At 34.1% G+C, this 20,438-nt stretch overlaps 1 protein-coding gene across 1 annotated transcript in view; it reads left to right on the forward strand.

The window, feature by feature from the left end:
* The window catches only part of LOC129260973 (serine/threonine-protein kinase ATR-like), a 71,731-nt gene extending 55,805 nt beyond the window's left edge, over nucleotides 1-15,926 (forward strand). The window contains exons 39-58 of the mRNA XM_054898992.2: nucleotides 462-567; nucleotides 1,431-1,581; nucleotides 2,641-2,794; nucleotides 3,373-3,488; nucleotides 4,121-4,312; nucleotides 4,636-4,713; nucleotides 5,056-5,155; nucleotides 6,391-6,513; nucleotides 6,827-7,005; nucleotides 8,114-8,294; nucleotides 8,524-8,634; nucleotides 9,066-9,134; nucleotides 9,552-9,638; nucleotides 10,155-10,273; nucleotides 10,787-10,916; nucleotides 11,406-11,495; nucleotides 12,845-12,952; nucleotides 13,344-13,432; nucleotides 14,200-14,268; nucleotides 15,004-15,926. Coding sequence (XP_054754967.2) covers nucleotides 462-567; nucleotides 1,431-1,581; nucleotides 2,641-2,794; nucleotides 3,373-3,488; nucleotides 4,121-4,312; nucleotides 4,636-4,713; nucleotides 5,056-5,155; nucleotides 6,391-6,513; nucleotides 6,827-7,005; nucleotides 8,114-8,294; nucleotides 8,524-8,634; nucleotides 9,066-9,134; nucleotides 9,552-9,638; nucleotides 10,155-10,273; nucleotides 10,787-10,916; nucleotides 11,406-11,495; nucleotides 12,845-12,952; nucleotides 13,344-13,432; nucleotides 14,200-14,268; nucleotides 15,004-15,103 — 2,352 coding nt within the window. The 3' untranslated portion in view covers nucleotides 15,104-15,926. The remainder of the gene's footprint in view (nucleotides 1-461; nucleotides 568-1,430; nucleotides 1,582-2,640; nucleotides 2,795-3,372; nucleotides 3,489-4,120; nucleotides 4,313-4,635; nucleotides 4,714-5,055; nucleotides 5,156-6,390; nucleotides 6,514-6,826; nucleotides 7,006-8,113; nucleotides 8,295-8,523; nucleotides 8,635-9,065; nucleotides 9,135-9,551; nucleotides 9,639-10,154; nucleotides 10,274-10,786; nucleotides 10,917-11,405; nucleotides 11,496-12,844; nucleotides 12,953-13,343; nucleotides 13,433-14,199; nucleotides 14,269-15,003) is intronic.
* The last annotated feature ends 4,512 nt before the right edge of the window (nucleotides 15,927-20,438 follow it).

The following is a 20,438-nucleotide window of genomic DNA, read 5'->3' on the forward strand; positions in this document are numbered from 1 at the left end:
GTGTATTTAATAGGGGTGTCTGCAATCAAAATCAAGATGATTACCACCATGTATTCATAAACACTGAAATATGATGTTATTGGTCTTTTTAGAAACTATACATAGCTATGGATGAACCTGATGGTGTATTTAATAGGGGTGTCTGCAATCAAAAGCTAGATGATTACCACCATGTATTCATAAACACTGAAATATGATGTTATTGGTCTTTATAGAAACTATACATAGCTATGGGTGAACCTGATGGTGTATTTAATAGGGGTGTCTGCAATCAAAATCAAGATGATTACCACCATGTATTCATAAACACTGAAATATGATGTTATTGGTCTTTATAGAAACTATACATAGCTATGGATGAACCTGATGGTGTATTTAATAGGGGTGTCTGCAATCAAAATCAAGATGATTACCACCATGTATTCATAAACACTGAAATATGATGTTATTGGTCTTTATAGAAACTATACATAGCTATGGATGAACCTGATGGTGTATTGGGGGTTTCTGCGATCAGACTCCAGGAACCGAGCTTCAGAGAACAGATCCATGACCATGAGAGCACCGGTATGAATGACCATAATCTTTTTGCATTTTTGTGACATATCCTGCATGACTCTAAATGATGTGGTTGCCCCCTCCCAAAAAAAAAAAAAATTGTATGGGGCTATCAGAGCTGCCAAGTAGTACGATTTTTCCGTATTTAGTACGTTTTTGCAACCAAAATACGGCAGTACGTTTTTTCTTTAAAAAATATGTTTTTTTTTATTTTATTTTTTACAAAATCGAAATTTATTGAGAAAAATTATCTCTATATGTCTCTATTTCATAAAACGTACACAAATATGGTTATTAGATCAATGTAATTTCAAGTAACTTGTTTTTTTTTCAATCATTTTGTAAAAACCAGTGTGAGATATACACAAGTTTCAATGTTTTTTTTTTTTTCATCTGCAAGAGCAGTGCACATTTTAGCTTGCATGCAGCTTGAGCGCCGTGATGGGCGAGTGCGCCAAGCATTTTATTATGAAATACACTTTTTTGGGGGAAAATACAAAATATTTATCTCACACGGTAAAAATACTGATTTTTTGGTCAAAATACTGATTTTGGGGGATAAGAATACTGAAAATGTAAAATACAACTTGGCAGCTTTGGGCTATGTGCAGAGGGTGAAAATCTCCCATTACCCTTTGTTATTTTGAATGTTGGATTGGATTTGATGAACAGCGTATTATGTATCTATAAGGCGTTTAGAGAGCTAAAGATCTGATAAGTGCCGTGCAAAAGTGCAAAACTATATAAAAACACAGCATATGTTCATTATTTTGTAGCCACTGCTCAACCGAACTTGATTTATCAATATTTATTAAAATTTGTGCCTTTGCCATGTATGTATCTCAATAAGGTATTTGCTTAATCTCATTCAGGTAACCTTCAGGATGCAGTGGCATGTTATGAGAGAGCTACACAGCTTGAGACAGGAGAGATGGGTCATCATAAAGGATTAGTTAGATGTCTCCTTGACCTTGGTCAGCTCAATACTGCATTGGTTCATGTTAATGGGGTGCTTTCACAAAGGTATGAGGGAAGGATTTGTAATAGTTTGCCCTTCATATCCTCATCTTATTGATATATCTGTCTCCAATCTGAATGTTAAATTGTATAACATTTGTCTTATTTATTATGAATAATTGTGATGTATTGTATTATTTTATTAATAATGATTTACTGTCTTTCGATGGACGTTACATTGTATTTGATATTTTATGAGATATGAAAAAATAAACCAAACCAAACCGAAGGATGGAAGAGACCGAATGCCATGACATTTTCTCTGTCACCAATGGCTCTTGTGGAAAATCTGCACATTATTAAGCCAAGTATATACACCTGTTACTAATTGTTAGGCTAATCCTAGTCTTTGTGTTTAATCAGAACATCAAACCCTAACTCTCAGATTAAGGAAGGATTAATTATTGCAGGGGTCAGTGTCAGGTCACAGAGACGGTCAAAATTTGCAATATGGAGACACTATGGCCCGTATTCTGAAGTCAGGTTGAACTGAGACCACGGTCTAACTCTGTGCTGAAATAATGGAAGCCAAAATTTAAAAAATTATGTTTATATTGTATATTTCTTATGTTACTATTTTGTTTCCTTTTTCTTTCATAATGATAAAAAATACTTCAGTTATCATTCCCAGACTATTATGAACAATTTAGGTGTCATGTGAGTTAGTAAATTGAATGTGTACTGTTAGGGATTTGTGACCCTATTGGCTCTCCATAGTTAAACCACAACACAGGGTTTAATTTAAACAGGAGTTCAGAAAACAGGCCTATAAGACCAGATACCACCCCCCCTTTACAAACACAGAACCCTGTTTCTTTAACCATTATCAATTGCAAATTCAAGGACAAATTTGCTCATAGACAGTCGGAACTATTTCTATTAGTGTTGAAACTTCCCATTGTTATCAATATTTAAGAAACATGGTGCATTCTGGACATCTTTCCATAAAACCTACAATTGATTGTTCAGTTAAGCCCAACTGGAAAGCCTTTGGCGTATCATGTACAAAAATAGTTAAATTCAATAAGTTGTAAATATGAGGCATTCTCTTTATGTCCCCCTTAGGTCAGACTGGTCAAGCCAACTGAATTCCTATCGCGTTGAGGCATGCTGGAAGCTAGCTAAATGGGATGATCTTGAATCCAATCTCAAACATGAAGGACACAACAGTGATTGGAACATCCTCCTGGGGAAGACATTACTGGCTGCTAGAGAAGGGGTATGTGAGGAACCAGTAGGAGAATCAGGATTTTTAAGATAGGGGGTAATTTGGAAGGCGAAAGAAAAATATAGGGCACTGACAAAAATATTACTTGACTTTATAATAAACAAAATTATTGCTTGTATACTTATCCATATTGGTACTTGTGTGCTAAGAATGATAACTTCTCTATTAAACAAAATTGTAATCCAGGAGCTCGATGGGGAGGGGCAGGGGTTGTGGAGGCAAGGTCCTGGGTGGGGGAGTATTGTCGATATCCCTCTTAGGTGCCACCGTTGGTAGCAATTTGAGAAGTTAATGTGCAGACAGTGTACTAAATAAATTGTTATAAATTTGGTCAAGCCAAGTTCCAAAGTATTTTTATGTGCTGTGTCACAACTTGGAACCAGGAATTCATTTGTTTATGTTCGGGGGGGGGGGGGGGGGAGAGGGGCACCCAGTGCAAGTAGGCATAAAATTTTAATAAAATTTCTTCTCCGTTTTCTTGGTTGATTTTTCTCTATTGATTCTTGTTCAATCATATTTGTATAGAATATTTGTTATAAGTGTCGTGCATATTTTTATTGATCACCCAGAATCAAGAAGAGTTCCGAACTCAGTTACAGCTGGCTAGGAGTGCTCAGATGGGACCACTCTCAGCTGCAAGCATGGAGAAAGGCTCATATCAAAGAGCATATGAATATATAGCAAGGTAGGATACACTCCCAAAGAAATGAAAAAAATTATTCAGTTGAAATACACAATTTTAGTAAGTTTTTGCACTTGTGTTTCGTGACAGACATGATATTGTGTGCATAATAATTGCATTTTCTCTACAATTGTTCCATAAAGTTTGGCCGAATAATTTTGAATGGAACACAATGTTTAATGTGAAAAAAAAAAAAAAAAAGGATGAAAATCCATATTTTATTGCTCGAAATAGACATGAAATGAAATACTCCGAAAATCTGCTTTGCCCAATTGTTCGTGGGCCCGGCAGCCGCTGTGCAGCGCCAGATCGACGAGGCTCTATCCCTTTTATCGTTGAACGCCAAACAGGGTAGCAGCAACTCCCATCTTTTAACGTCTTTTGGTCTGACGTGGCCGGGGTTTGAACCGCCGATCTCCTGGTTGTGAGACGGACGCTCTACCAACTGAGCCAACACACCGGTATTCCATGTGTCTATTGAACTCAGCAAGAACTGTTTGAATACTTTAAATTTTAAGGTGTGATGCTTCGAAAACTGTCCTAAGTGCCATATCTGTTACATGGACCTACCCTACTCTACATCTTCCTTGTTTTAATATATACTTGTACAATCTCTGTTTTGGTTTATATTGCAGACTGCACATGCTCTGTGACCTGGATCTAGGGGTCACCAATCTCCTTGGATTCTCTGCTGGGGGTGATTGTAAGAGCCAATCACAAGCTGAGCTGATGGAATGGTGGGATGCCAGGCAAACTATGGCCCAATCATCATTCAGAACACAAGAACCCATGCTATGTCTACGAAGAAGTATACTAGGACTTAACAAGTAAGGCACACTTAGAAAATTCATTCAGTTAATTATTTTAAAGAATAATTGCATGAATATCAGGTTAAAATCAGCTGATATGTAAAATTGATTAAACCCCCTGTAATGTGTCAACTATTTTTTTTTGTTAAATGATGATCCTGGCTATTAGGGACCTACAAGTATTACTAGTAATTCAAAGCTAATGTATTTGAATTCTTTTAAATTGAAACTGTTAAATGATATCCTTTTATTTGTTTCCATCATTGCATGAATGAGGAGTTAGATATGGTCATTTTTATTAACATTCATGGAGAATTTTTTGTTATTTTGGTGTGTTCCAGCCCTCCCAACACAGAGAGAACAGAGCTGGATAAAGACATCGGTTACTGCTGGCTGAAGAGTGCTAAAGTTGCAAGAAAGTGAGTAGTTAATACCCTTATTTGTTTTTACCTTCCCTATACTGTTAATGTTAACAAACTTTGTCTTTGTAACAGCATGCATTAATATATACAATAAAGTACATTGAATCATTTTTGTTTCAGGTTTCAAGAATTAGAGTGAGTCACATGATGAATAAAAAGGATACAGAATTCAGAGTTTGTTTTTTTTGTTCAAAATAAATTTATTCATGTCGTCATTCCTTCATTATTCTTTTGTTTGTTCAATCAATCAACCTGCCAACCATTTATTCATTCATTTGTTCACTAATTTGATAATTGTTTGATTGATTGATTCTTTCATTTATTGATTTTTATGTTAAGGGCGGGTCATCTCCAGGGTGCCTATAGTTCTCTCCTAAACGCTGGACTCTACTCCTTACCAGAACTGTGCATTGAGAAAGCAAAGTGGCTTTGGGGAAAGGTATTATCTTACATTATTATTCCTCACATATTCATGCTTGAAAGAAATTATGGATACTCAAGAGGGGTAGTTATTAGTTAAATAAACAAATAAAAATAAATCAAGCACACTCGTCAACTTTGTATTGATTTGTTTATGAATATGTCATTCCAAAGCATATATGCAGAAACTTACAGGTATTTAGAGGCAAGTGATGTAATGAATTAACCTTGTGAGGCAGTAGATAGAGTATAAAGATCAGTTCATAAGGTCAGATAATTGTAAAGCTAGATTTTGTTTTTCTTTTTTTCTGCTGAGGTACTTCATTTCATGAAATCAAAACAATATAATCACATTTTAACAAAAACTAATCAACAGGTGTAGAAAAAAAGTGAGTTTATGCAGATGCAGAAAGGGTAAGAATATCCAGAACAGAAACATATCAAGTTCTTCTAATACATCTTTCTTATTTTTGTTTTGCCGCTTAAAATGATACCTGAAATAACCTTTAAATACCATCCAAATTGAATGACTTTTAAACAATTTATTCCGAAAGTAGTTTAACGTATATGCCTTGTAATAATGTAGTAGGTTTCACAGTACACCATGTATCTTTCTTGGGCTATTGTTGGTCCTGAAAAGGACCACTCAAACTTGACGTTTTGACAATTGTGTTCTTGTCGTCTTCAGGACACGAAAAGAACACACTTGTCAAAATGTCGAGTTTGGTTGGTCCTTTTCAGGACCAACAATTGCCCAAGAAAGATAAATGGTGTACTGTGAAACCTTCTACACTATTCCTCTTCACCATGGAAACCTTCAGAAGTTACATATACCTGGTAAACTGCATATTGCACATAAACTGATAAGAGGTTAATCAAATTAAATATAGACTCACTGATGTTAAAGCCAATTACAATATCTTTTTTTTCTTCTAAATATCTGTCTTTTTGAAACCAATATAATATTAATTTCCGAACCCTTTCCCTAAATTCAGCTACTTGGTGACATTTAAAAAAATGTGAGTAGATGATTCAGGTTCGTTACAAAATGAGTAAATAATATTTGTAGAGATCTTCCATTTGAAAAGGTTATCTTTAAAAGGCAAAATATTGTGCACTAATTTGCAATTTAATTGCCTTACTTTATTTGTCTGGGTAGTGGACAACATCTGTTACTCTGCAAGTACCCAAAATCAAATTCCCCTTGAAAGCTGGTCCCTGTCAAGTTGGGTGTAATGTCTCTCCTCTCTATAGGGTGACTGTCATCAAGCCTTGATTGACCTGCAGAAGGGCGTGGCCAAGCACTTCTCCCATGGCAACCGGCTACAGAATGACAAATCACCAGAGGCAAAGGCACAGAGGCTAGCCCATTCAAAGGTAAAATATTAGATTGTTTTATGTTTAGTGTTTAAGTTTGATATTTTAAAATTTCGGGGAGGGGGGCAAATTTCTTAATGAAACAACCATAAAGATTTGTTTATTGCCCTTTTGTGAGAAATGATTGACTTTTATTGAAGTGATAACCTCTTTTCCCCCTTTTTTGTCAGAAATATTCAAGAAATTTGCTTTTTTCTGTGTCTCATTTGTGAAACCATTGATCCTCTCTATCATAGATGTTTTAAAAGTTATGATATGTCATTGATTTGTATAAATGTGGTTGCTTTGCTCCACTTTAACAATCTATTTGAAGGCTTTGCTGCTGGTTGGTCGCTTCATGGAGGACACAGCCAAGTTTCAGAGTAACTCTGTAATGAAGCAATACATGTCAGTGACCGAGGTCAACTCAGAATGGGAAGATGGTCACTTCTATCTGGCCAAGTACTATGACCGTCTGATGCTCAGCTTTGCGGATAGACCAGAGAAAGCAGGGTAAAAATTCAAAGACTTTTAGTAATATGATTATTTAGAATTGTAAAGATTTGAGATTAAACTGAGTTCATTGGGCTTATTGGAAGTGTGAAACGTAGAAGCACATAAACTTTAATGTTAACTTTGCCATTATCATTGAGAAACGATGTGTAATAATAAATGATAATAATAATGTGACTTATAAAGTGCCAAATCCACTCTGTAGAGTGCTCAAGGCGCATAAAGAGTTAAATAAAAAAGTTTTTAGAAGATTTTCGAAAGTTTTGACAGAGGTACATTTTTTTATGTCTTCAGGAAGGCTGTTCCACAAAATGGGGCATGCAATAGCAAATGATCTCCCCCCCAAGTTTTTTAAACTTTTGGAATAACAAGGAAACCAGAAGTGGATGAGCGCAAAGACCTGCTTGGTCTGTAGTAATTGATAAATAAAAGACTGTATTGTGGTGCTGATCCAAGAATACTATGAAAAGCAAGCAACAAAATCTTAAAGATAATCCGATTTTTGTACAATAATTATTGCAGGATTTTTGTTTTAAATTAGAATTATGACATTTTCTATCTGAATTTATTTCATTAGAATTTCTTTTTGTATTAATATTTTAAAGTCTCTCCCATCATCAGTCTTCATGAATCTCAGAATTTCAAGTTATATCAGAGTTTTATACCATCATGGGTCTGTTTCATAAAGACTATCACAACTATTGTAACTTCCATGAAATCCTTGATTGTGATCAATACCTAATCAAAAGACCTGTCTTTTGATTACTTACCTTAAAAATTGTCTTTTGCAAAAAAAAAAAAAGAATCCCAGTTCTGGCCTCAGCCTCGACAAATTCAAGTCTTTTGAACTTTTGCAGTGACCCAATTCCATTTGATTATTTTTTTTGTATGTGAAAAATATGTCTTTTTCTTGTTTGTGTGACTTGTTTTGTTTGTGAATGTAAATGTTGTAAATTTGTATCTTTTTATAAAATAAAAAAAAATTGTGACCATGGTAGTAACAATAGGGTAAAAGTTTCAATAGTTGTAAGTCTAAATAAGATAGTGAATCTTTATTAAATTGTTGTCTTAATGAAATGGTCCCCCTATTCCTCACTTGTCTTGTCAGGGAGTTCGTTGTACATGTGGTGAAGAACTTTGGTCAATCTTTGATGTATGGTAATCAGTACATCTACCAGTCCATGCCACGCCTACTCACTCTCTGGTTAGATTACGGCGCTCATGTTTCTGACCTAGAGAAAGGCAACAAGGTCAATAAAGCTGCACAAGCCATGGCTAAACTTCATAAGGTCAGTATGAATGAATCCTTCGCTTATTGAATTCTGTAATTCCTATAGACACCCTCTACATCATGGGCAGTCCCAATAAATTGTACTATTACAAGGTTGAGTGTATTAAGTACATGGCTGATAATTTATTCAGCCATGTTTTGTAACTCCATTCACCATGTGCTCGATATGTTATTCTCGGCTCACCAGATAAACTTGATAGCTCTGTTTCTCATTGATTTCTTTATAGATCATTGCCGAGTTCACAGATAGGCTAGCTCCATATCAGTTTCTGACGTCCTTCTCTCAACTCATCTCTAGGATCTGCCACTCACACAAAGAAGTCTCCCTTCAGCTACAGGTAAAGCCATTATATCTTCTTAGAAACCTTGACAAAATCTGTGTCCAATGGCTTTGCTTCACGTAGGATTACACAACAGTTTTCTGAAATCCCATCATCAATTTTTCTTCTAATGAAGAATATGGTATATTAGAATGGGATGATGTTAAGAAGAATTCCTGCATTAAGTCATAGTTCAAAGTGGATTAGACGGTGCCTTATATACATGTAAGTAGAGGTGTGGTGGGCTAGTAGATGTACTTTCAGACTGTTAACTACAAGATCGTGCAAGAAGGTTCAGGGCCTGTTGCATAAAAGTTATTATAACTTTGCCATACATGGGTAACTACCGTGTTAACAATGCTCATCAGCCTATCATTCTTAAGAAAATGGATAGTGAAGAAATGTAAAGATTGTTGATTTGACTATTGTGACATGAATCTTTGTTTCAGGAGATCATAGCTAGAGTGGTTGTGGCCTTCCCTCAACAGGCTGTGTGGATGTCAATGGCTGTCTCTAAGGTAACCATAGTACATTTCTCATATTCAAGATCCATAGTGTAGTTTAACAATCGAGTCCATCCCAACATAGGGGTTAAATGAATAGAGCAAAATTGAACAAGTCTAGCTCTGCAAACAGAGATATTCATGTTATAAATTTTGAAAATGCGTAAACAAAAACAAAAACCAAGTGATATGCACATCATGTGTGGGACGCAAATGAGGGAATGGATGCCAACACACATTCACTGTTTGTTTTGTATTTCATAATATGAAATATCAAATATTACTATTCTTTCTTCCAATAATGTAAAAATTAGTTTGATTCATTTTGAAATATATAAAATCATTAAAATTATGAATCATGATTTCTTGGAGGTCCTCTTTATAATCAAATCAATGAACAAATATGTTTGATTATTATTTTTTACTTTTCAGAGTTCGTATCAAATGAGGCAGAGGCGATGTGCTGAAATCTTCAGTCGAGCTAAGACATTGGATAAGAAGCTGCAGAAATTCATCCATGTAAGTGTCACCAAATTTATGATAATACATTATTCAAGTCTGGTTCTTCTCTGCTGTAGAATACAGGAAGATCGGCTAAATGCTGAATTATTTCTCTTTATGTCAATTTCAAAGTTATGTTGTATTTTTTTTTTACATTGTATAGCTATTTTCAATTTATCATACGAGCAGATAATTTTCTTTTTAGATTTACACTGCATTCCTCAGCAATTAATGTCTTTCAGTGAGACCCTGTGTATGTGTACCATCTTGCAAGTGCTCAATATTTACAGTTACGTTCAACTTAATAATTTTGCCTTCCAATGTTAACTACCATGGTTACAGCTAAACACAAACAAATTTCAATGACAAAGTGACCAGTATAGTTCTGTGGCAAGACTCTGCTTTCCCCATAAAGTTCAAACAATATTTCTTTTGTGTTATGTTTGTGTACACCATTTTTATGTTATGAATAATCCAATAGTCATGGTTGCAATGAATTGATTCATTTTCTCTCATTGAATATTATCTGAATAGGATGCTACTAAACTGACTGATAGATTACTAGATCTGTGCAATAGACAGGTAGAAACAGGCTGTCAAAGACTCAGCATTAACAATGATTTCAGATCTCTCAAGAGACTTCTAGCCGATGGGTAAGTTCTAATCTAATTTGTTTACGGTTGATGGGACAGTAAGACTTTAGCTTTCAATTCAAATTTGTGCAGTGATTAGGCTGTAGTTCATGTGTGATACTGAACTTGGTATATTAGGGTTTCCCTATTGAATCTTACATGTTTATATTTTTTCAGCTTTTCATTTTTTGTATTTGTGATAAATTATATCAGGAAGGCTTTTGTATAAAGATTTTTTTAATAAGTTATTACAAACAAATAAAGATTTTTTTAAATAAGTTATTACAAACAAATCATTTGTATATGAATTTGGCTGAAAAATTAGTTTGTATTGCTATTATTTTTCGATAAATCAAAGTTTTAAACAATTTGGTCTGATGTGCAAGCATAAAATATTGCATGGATTAGAGGATAGATTGTAAATATCCCTACCCGTTTATTATGATTAAATCTCATGTAAATAATCACCTTTTATAACTATTTGAACCTTCATTGTCAAGTATAAAACATAATATTACTATTATGATATTACAGCAACTTCAGTAAGATCATCGTCCCTCTTCAGTCATTCATGACAGTCACTTTACCCAGCAGTCAGTCAGTACATCATACTCACGATCCCTTCCCGTTGACTGAGGTTTATATCATTGGAATTGATGATACTGTAAGTGTTTTAATGAGTAGTATTTGATTTCTTTAGTAATTTGTTCCTATTTCTTGGTTGTCAGGGTTATATATATATATATTTATTTGCTCAAAATGGCAGTTGTCAGATAAAAATATACTACAACTACAAACATCACATGGTATGGACTGATAAACGATGGTACATGTATGATTGAGAATATGATTCTAAGAATAATAAGATTTGAAAAGTTGATGATTATCAAAGTAAATGGATGTATTTTGGAAAATGTTGATGAATTTCAAAGTAAATGGATGTATTTTGGAAAATTATTTGCGGCCTGGCAGGTCATGGTTGGCTGAAAAGTGTGAATACATACATTGTATGACATGAATATTACGTAAATAGGGTAACCCAGCTATGTGCATGCCTTAGAATGTAAAAGTGTAGTGTATTGTGCACTTTTGCAACAATTGCTTGACAAGGCTACCTTAATTAGAACTAGGTTTATTGGATTTACCATTGCAGGTGGAAGTGCTTCCATCTTTACAAAGACCTAAGAAGATTGGAATTCAAGGCAGTGATGGTAGACTCTATGTCATGATGTGTAAACCAAAGGTAAGCTATTTGAATAGAGAATGAATGTAGGCATAAAGAAATCAAAAGTTAGGAATGTTATCAAGATGTACTTGAATTGTAAATTTAACCGTATAAAAATTGATTAATATTTGTTTTAAATCCTTTAAATGAAACTTGCCTAAGGATTTCTTGTAAATTTTACATTTTTCATGATAAATCTGCCGCTCGAAAATTTTTGACCGCGTCGCTCGCTGACTTTTTACTTTCAAGTCTCGCGCAACTTTGGAGACCAAAATCGTGACCCCTGGGTATGCGGTTCCGAAATTACGCAACATTTTGTAAGTGCATGCAGACCCAAAATTACTCAAAAACGTGAATTTGTGTACAAATCCAAGGCAAATAGTGTTTTTAACAAAAATTCATAAAATGTATCATTATTTTTCCTTTTACTGCTTAAAATCAATTAATTTTATCTTTTTTATGGTCAAAATAAAGTCCCCGACAATTTCCATTGAAAAAACAAAAAGTCGAAAAACAAAGAAATACATAAGAAATTTAGAAAACAATAGAATACATAAGAAAATAAATGTGATGTTGAAATTTTTGAAAAAGAAATTTGATCAGATGCCTATCTAGAGTATGTTAAACAAAAATGAGCATTTTAGGGGCATTATTTTATTAATTAGAGCAAATTTATGATTTTACGCATAAATTAGCATAATTAATGAGCAATGAGATTTTTCGCAGAATTTGATATTATTGTTTTGTGGATAATGCCATGGGTAACGCGCATGCAAATTTTCGTCGTGATCGCGCGATCGACGGCCGAGATCATAAATCAGCCCCCCCCCCCAGTCTTCTTAGGCGTCGAAATAGCCCAGTCTATTTAGGGTTAAGTATGTTTAAATGTCATGTCATAGTCATATAGTAAGCTTTTGGAAATCTACAATTAAAATCATTGCCAGATGGCATGAAGTATATTATAATACTTGCAATAAATGAAAGATGATGTGTACAAATTAATATAAATGAATGCTCTTTATATGAATTACAAACAGATCATAATTTGCTTATTTATTATTTTGTATGAAAAGACTTTTTATGGGAATAGGAAAATTCATGATTATTCACATAATATATCCTTTAAAATATTGATTTCTAATTAAAGAACTTGGAGGACTGAAAATGTTTAAATTATGGGGAGAGGTAGTTGAATGTCTTTCATGAAATCTTAATTTTCACAAACAATCTTTTAAAGAGAAGTTATGTGGCTGACACTTCCTGTTTGATGGATTTTCAGTAATCATCCATATAGTCAAATTTTTTTTTTTACTCATTACCATAACTATTAATACAAGCTTTACATATGGTAACCTCTGTCTTTTCAGGATGATCTCAGGAAAGATAATCGTCTCATGGAATTCAATGGTATCATCAACAAATGTCTAAGAAAGGATGTAGAATCCAGAAGGAGAGAGCTACATATCAGAACATATGTAAGTTATTATTTCAATCATAATGATAAACGATATTTATATAGCACTTATTATGTATTGTTTCTAAGCACTAGCTACATAAAAAAATATAGTATAAAGTGATGACTCAAGCATTTAAGACATTCTTCATCAGTCTATATATTACTAGTATATTCACTTTCTGATAAACTGTAGCTTGAAAAGTAAAAGATGATGGAATCATTATTCAGATAATTCATTACTTGAAATTCAAGTTTGAAAAATGAATTCAGCATAGATAGATTCCAAAGTTTGAGAAAAATAGTTATTCATTTCTATTCCATACCCGTAAATGATATTTTACAACACTGTAGTTAAAACAATTTTTGTTCAGTGAAAAGTGCATTTTTTTAAATTGCTTTTTAAATTTTAGACTGTGATCCCACTCAATGAGGAATGTGGTTTGATTGAATGGGTTCCAAACACAGCTGGACTCAGACCAATACTACATAAAATATACAGGTAACATCATAGTATGTTCTTAAATATGCCAAGTCCTTCTGATTGACAGATGGAGTCTCTGAAACCTTAATGATACATGTATGTTTTCTTAAAAGCAACAATTTTTACAGTCTCCTGACTCATGCATTTATTGTCTCCATTTTATTGTTTATAATATAGAGAGATTACTGTGATTTCTCCCACTATTTTTTTTTTGTGAAGTCTTTTATCAATGAGTTAAAAAAAGGATATTTACCCTCATTGAGAGCCTTTCCATCATAATCTCTTTAGAGATGTTAATGACCGTGTAAAGATGATAGGGATTTCTTGAGGCTAGGAGGAGGATTGGAATGAGGGTGTATTATAATCTAATTTTAATTTGAAATGATGTTGTTTAGTAGGACTAGCTTAGCTTGTTATGATGCATGGTGCAATGCATTCTGCCTTTCATTGATTTATTTCAACCTGTATCTCTGTTCAATTTATTTCATTTCAATAAAATTGAGTTTTCTTCAGTTCAAGTGGCTGTTTCATAAAGCTATCCGTAAGCTATAAATGACTTTATGCATGACTGGTGACCCTTTATTGTGTTGAATGATGTATCTCTATCTCACTGACTTAGCACCTAAGAAAATGTTTCAGTCTCAGGTGATTTTATGAGCAGCTTTGTGAGATACCAACCGGTTCCATTTAATCCATTCTAGTTCATTTCAATTCAGCAATAATTTATTCAGTTCAATTTAATTCGATTTCCATTTAATTTGATTTCAATCATGTAATATTCTCAGGGAGAAAGGCTTGTATACATCAGGTAGTGAACTCAAAGCTATGATTCCAAGTCTCTCAGCACCTCTTGAGTAAGTATACATGTACATTACTAACGCTGTAGAATTTTATTGATCAATATTCATTTGACATTTTATTTGTGCGTATGTGTTTTAAACATGAACCTTCGATTTAATTACAGATGCTCTGTTAAAAATTGTTAATTTGGAAAACATGCAATTTATGCCAAACATGAAGCCAAAACACATACCTTGCTTATCCCAATCCAGTCTTTATCCCATTATTGTGAACTACCACCCTCATTACAATCCTCATCTGAGATACTTCCAACTGATGTCACAAAATTGGCAAAAATGCCATGAATCCTGAAAATGACGTCACAACCCGGGAAGAGTACCCAGAGCCGTGATGTCAGACGTAAATAGTTCAGACACTATTTACGTTCAAATAGTTCAAAAAATATTTACGGCTATTGGCAGGGCTAGGCTAAAACAAACTCATGTGCACGCACAATTCGCATTTGTGGTCAATTAAATTGAAGAATTAATGAATTATCTCTCGAAGATTGTTATTCATTCAATTAGATCTATATTCTTATCCGATGTATTCAATTGGAATGACGGATATAAATAAAATATATACAGCCTTTGATCAGAGGTTTGGTGAAACTATGAACTCTTCAAGTGACGCAAATGCGAACATTTTCTTTTGGGGCTGCACCACTTAGGAAAATAGTTGCATTCCAGCGTCACTTTGGTTCCAACCACCTCAGCCCTACGTATTTGTTCACTCTATTTTGTTTGCAGAGAGAAGCTGAATATCTTTGAGAATAAACTGATGCCTCTTTATCCTCCGGTCTTTGGAGAATGGTTCCAGAAGACATTCACAGATCCTACATCATGGTGAGCATGTTTTTCTTGTCATTCTGTTTCAAACAGGGGAACATTTCATGAAACATAGTGATTTTTACTGATAAATTTATCAAAATATGTGCATCTGATTGGCTTAGAACAAATTTTTAAGTAAAAATCATTGATTTTTGTTTCACAAAGCACTCCCCGGGTTATTTGGATACTATGTAAAATATGAGCTGTATGACCCTCTGTCCCTACCTACCTGCTATACCATCTGATATTGTGTATTATTCGTATCAGACATCTGAGCAGGGCAACTTTAATACATTGTTGCCTGCTTGAGACTGTGATCAAGTGGTCGATCAATAAGTTTCCACTTGTTTAACCACGGACAAATTCATTGCCCGCTCAGGAATATCTATGAGAAAATGTGTGGAAATGTAGCGGGCAATAAGGCAGAAAGCTAACATCCGCGTATTCCACGCATTTTTGTACGCGTCCTTGAGTCGCGCAGTGCTATACGTCACAATGTTAATCAAGTTGAGACAATGCTGAATAGTGCGTCCTCAGGTCGGGGACGCGTCATTTCAATTACGTCACAATGGTAAAGTTGAGAGGCCCAGTCTGCTCAACATGACACTTATAGATTCCCATTCTTAAACTCTAAAATATCTGAATTTTAAAGGAGAATGAAACGTTTGGAATGAGATAGCTTGTGTGAAAACAGAAAAATCAAAGAAACATCAATTTTGTGAGGGCAATATATGTCCTTTCGCCCCCAGGCCAGTCAATATTGCTATTATTAACCAAATCAGACATCTAGAGCAAAAATCGTTGAAGGGGAATGAAACCTTTGGAACAAGTAGGCTTGTGTCAAAACAGAAAATCAAAGAATAAAAACAAAGAAACTTTGAGAAAAATCAGACAAATAATGAGAAAGTTATGAGCATTTGAACATTGCGATCACTAATGCTATGGAGATCCTCAAATTGGCAACAGGGCGCGACAAACCCGCTTGCCCGGGGCAAGTGAAATTGACGTGCGGGCAAGCATTTTTCAAAGTCAATTGCCCGATCGGGCAAGTGCTTGTTTTGAAAAATGAAAAAGATAAATTGACAGTAAAGTTTAATATATTGCAATTATCGGCCAATTATCTCTCATACAATGTCATACCAGTAAAAAAACAGTGGAAACATGTCAAATCAGCGCCAATTTACCCACATTTTATCGCCAGCCGTCCCGTTCGATGGGGGCTGCCATCTTACTTTCTAAACTACACTGTGCGCATGCGCTACTAATCGACGAAGGAGCTAGCTGGGGAAACCCCTCTCTCGCCCTCTGAGCGCATGCTCTAATACATCGGCGCTACAGTACATGGACGGACGTACACGAGCGATCGCGAGCCAGTCGACTCTCGAGCTAGATCGCGCTGAATGTATGCAAGCTTCGGACTGACTCGGCCAGGACCAGGGTGACCAGACGTCCCGTATTTTATTCATTTCTAAAATATTTTAGTTTTTTTTTTAATTTTAAAAATATATAAAAAAAAACACCAAATATCATTAGGATTATTGTTATATGATTGGATTGTTTTTATTTGCTTGAAGTTTGAACTTTTTCCTCTTTCTTTCTTTTGTTAGTAGAGCGGATTAGCCGAACAATTGTGCAAATTATGACTAAAGCATGAAACTTTCACAAGTATTAGTATATGCCGTAAGATTTATTTTAAAGATGGGAGGTAAATTTATAAATGCCATTTTCGGCCGTTGCCATGGCAACGGATTAATTTCTCCAAAATAACATGCATTCCCATGTAAATGGTAAATAAACATGATATAGATGACCAAAATGATAATTTTCAGGCTCCCAATTGAATACATATGAAATTTAGAAATATTCAAGATCATCAAGAAAGTTCCAATTGGTCCGTTGCCATGGCAACGGCTTGTTTTTCCCCAGAAAAATAAAAATTTTATTAAAAAAACGTTGTAGAATATGATTTATCTTTAATTTCCCCTAACTTTACTGTGCTTATCGAAGATATTTTGGTTGCTAAATGTGTAAATTACATCTCAAGCCATTGCCATGGCAACCAAATAACATCTAATTTACAAAAATAACATGTTTGACAAGACAATGGACAGGTGGAAAATACAAATGTAATTAACTTAATCTGTATGCTTAAGATTTGACCCCCTCATTTGAACAAAAAATACAGAAAGTGTTCTGCAGGAGTTCTTTATAAAGATAAAAATTAATGTTGCCTTGGTAAAGCTTGAATTTAATTTAAAAAGAAACAATTTTGCAAAGGACCCGTTGCCATGGCAACATCTTATTTCCCTCTAGAAAAGTAAAAATATTGCTAAAAATGTAAAATACATGTACAGTATCATCATCATTCCATTTTCCCTAATTTCAAGGTACTAATCGAGATATGTTTGTGACTAAATTTTATAAATATAACATCTTAAGCCATTGCCATGGCAACCAGATAACATCTAATTAAAAAAAAAACATAGATGATAAGCTTATGAACAGGTGAACAATACAATAAAAATTAACATGTACATATGCGTAACGTTTGACCACCTCAATTAATTTAGGGGAAAATAATACAGTCAGTGTTCTGCATGAACTAAATTAGAATGATAAACATTGATGTTGCCTTGGTAATACTTGAATTCAACAATAAATATCAATATTCAAAATGGCCTGTTGCCATAGCAACAGATCATTTAGTACCAGTTTTGATTAAAAAAAGGGACTGTAGAATCTGATTTTTCTTGCATTTCCCCTAATCTTTGTGTGCTAAACATCGATATGTTTGATGCAAAATGTATAAATAACATCTGAAGCTATTGCCATGGCAACCAGATAATATCTAATACAAAAAAATAGTGATTTGGATGACAAGATTTTGGACAGGTGGAAAATACAATTACAAATAACTCAATATGCAAAAGGTTTGGCCGGTCATTTAATTTTGAACAAAAATTTCAGTAATAGTTCTGTATGAGTTCATCAGAATAATAAAATTATGTTGCCTTGGTAATACTTGAATTTAATGATAAATATTAGTGTTTCAAATGTCCCGTTGCCATGGCAACAGCTCATTCCCCCCAGAAAAGTATCATCTTTGATAAACAAAAAAATTGTAAAATCTGATTTTTATTTCATTTGCCCCAATTTTAGGGAGCTAAGCATATATATGCTTGCTGTAAATAAATAAATAACATCTTCAGCCATTGCCATGGCAACCAATTAAGATATAATTTTTAAAACAAACTAACACAGTTGTAATGATAATGGACAGGTGGAGTGTAAAGTAAAGATTTACTTAAAGTATACATCCAAAGAATCAAAAGTATTTTATAATGACTTTATGTGGTCATCATTGTAAAGGGGAAGTATTACTAATCAGATATATAACTTCACTTTTCAAAATAGTGATCAGAGATTGCAGAAATCAGCTCTCAAAAATGATTTATTTTCATGCCATATTTCTGCCTTCCACCGGTCCTCTTGCGAGCTCCAGCTGAGTGACGTCACACAATGAGCAGTGAGCAGCTGAGCTGACAGCAGCCCATTGGAGATGATCTTTCCAATCAGCGTTTTTTGCTCTTAGAATTGTTTATTCCTCTTAAGATTGGTCTTGTTATATAGATAAAAGTTTGAATTTACTGAACAGTGAAAAAAAGTGCACATTTAACGTATTTTGGTGACCGATATTTAGCTTAGAATTTTTTTTTTTTTCAAGAAATATAGGTGAATAAACAAAGCATATTTTCACGTAGAAATCACACTTGCGTCACATTAATGTTATAGTCAATATAAAGCATAGACATTCTTCTTTATGACTGAACAAAAATTATGAAATTTCATTAAGTAGCAAAGTCAGGAATCACAAAAAAAACACGGCAATATCCATCGCGAAATGACTGAAATTGCAGTTGAATTGCCGAAGCATTATTAGGAAACAGCGGCGAGCGGACTTTCTTTCATATATCTTAAAAATGCCTTCCTGTTAGGGCGATGGTCTGTGGCCAAATGCGTTGGCCATTGTTTTGTCATGTGCGAGGACCCTGGTTCGAAACTCGGATTTTTTTTTTTCTGGGTATTTTTTTTTTATTCCTTCCCCGTCCCTACCCATCTTTTTTTTCTCTTTTTATTTTCTTGTGAAATTCTATTCAGACCTGTATTTATCAAATCTTGCTTCTTAATTGCTGCTTTTGATTTTCAAGTTCTTGATTAGATTATTTCTACTCTTATTTGGGATGGGAGGGGTAGAGTTAAAAGTCAAGTCCACATCAACTAAAAATTATTTGAATAGAGTGATTTCCCTTGTTGTTTTTACTCAAAACAGTCATATACACAAAACAATGATATGCAAATTAGAGTTGTCACTCACATCACATTCGTTTCTATTTTTTTGTGGCATTTTGTTTTTTATTCTTTGCAGATTTGACGATAGGAAACTCTTCATCTGATCACAATAGGTTATATTTACGGAACTGTTAAAATAGTAATTATATAAATTTGAATCAAAGTTTTTATGAAATTTCCTGCAATATCTTGTTATTTTTCTTTAAATTCAAATGAATTTTTGATTGCGTGGACTTCTCCTTTACTCTTAATGTAGGGAATGCATAGCAAAATTTATCCAGAAACAAAATTGTCTTAGAATATGCAAATCAGTAATTGGACACATGTTCACTTTTCTTTCATCCAGGCCACTTCCTCACATCCACCAGGCTTTCAGTCTGATGATGAACCATCACACAACATTCACAGTGCTTCACAATAAATATTTCACTTCTGTTCATACATGCAATAAATATTGTGGAAAACAAATAAAAGGCGTACCCATATTCAAATACCGTTTAAAAGGACAAATATATTATACCTTTCGAGAAAAATCAGCACGTTAAATATCTGATAACAAAACATAATTATGGGGCACTGCAAGAAACTTATGTTCAATTGCAAATCAAGCGTAAGTCTTAAATTCAAATTCAAGCGTAATAAGGTCGAGTTGCAATCGCAATTCAACTACATGTTTAATCAAAGGACTTTCCCTTGATTTGGGACGTGTGATTGAGTATAACATTTCTCGCAAAATGCCCTAGTAACATTAAAATTGTTCTTTCGTTTTAAATCGTGTGTTATTATTTTTGACAAGCTGTATTCCTGTCCGAGTAAAATTTCTTAGTTCTCTCCAAAACTGTGCTCAAAATTGTTTCCAAGATTGATAAAGAAATTTTTTCTTTTGTATCATTATCATTCCACAACTTGCAAACCGTAGGTCCTGGAAAGAGTGAAGAAAAAAATGGCTATATCCAAATCATAGTAAAAGGACATGATGGAATCTCCCAGATTGAGGTAGCAAG

Source organism: Lytechinus pictus, unplaced genomic scaffold, assembly GCF_037042905.1.
Source record: "Lytechinus pictus isolate F3 Inbred unplaced genomic scaffold, Lp3.0 scaffold_19, whole genome shotgun sequence".
Classification (NCBI taxonomy): Eukaryota; Metazoa; Echinodermata; class Echinoidea; order Temnopleuroida; family Toxopneustidae; genus Lytechinus; species Lytechinus pictus.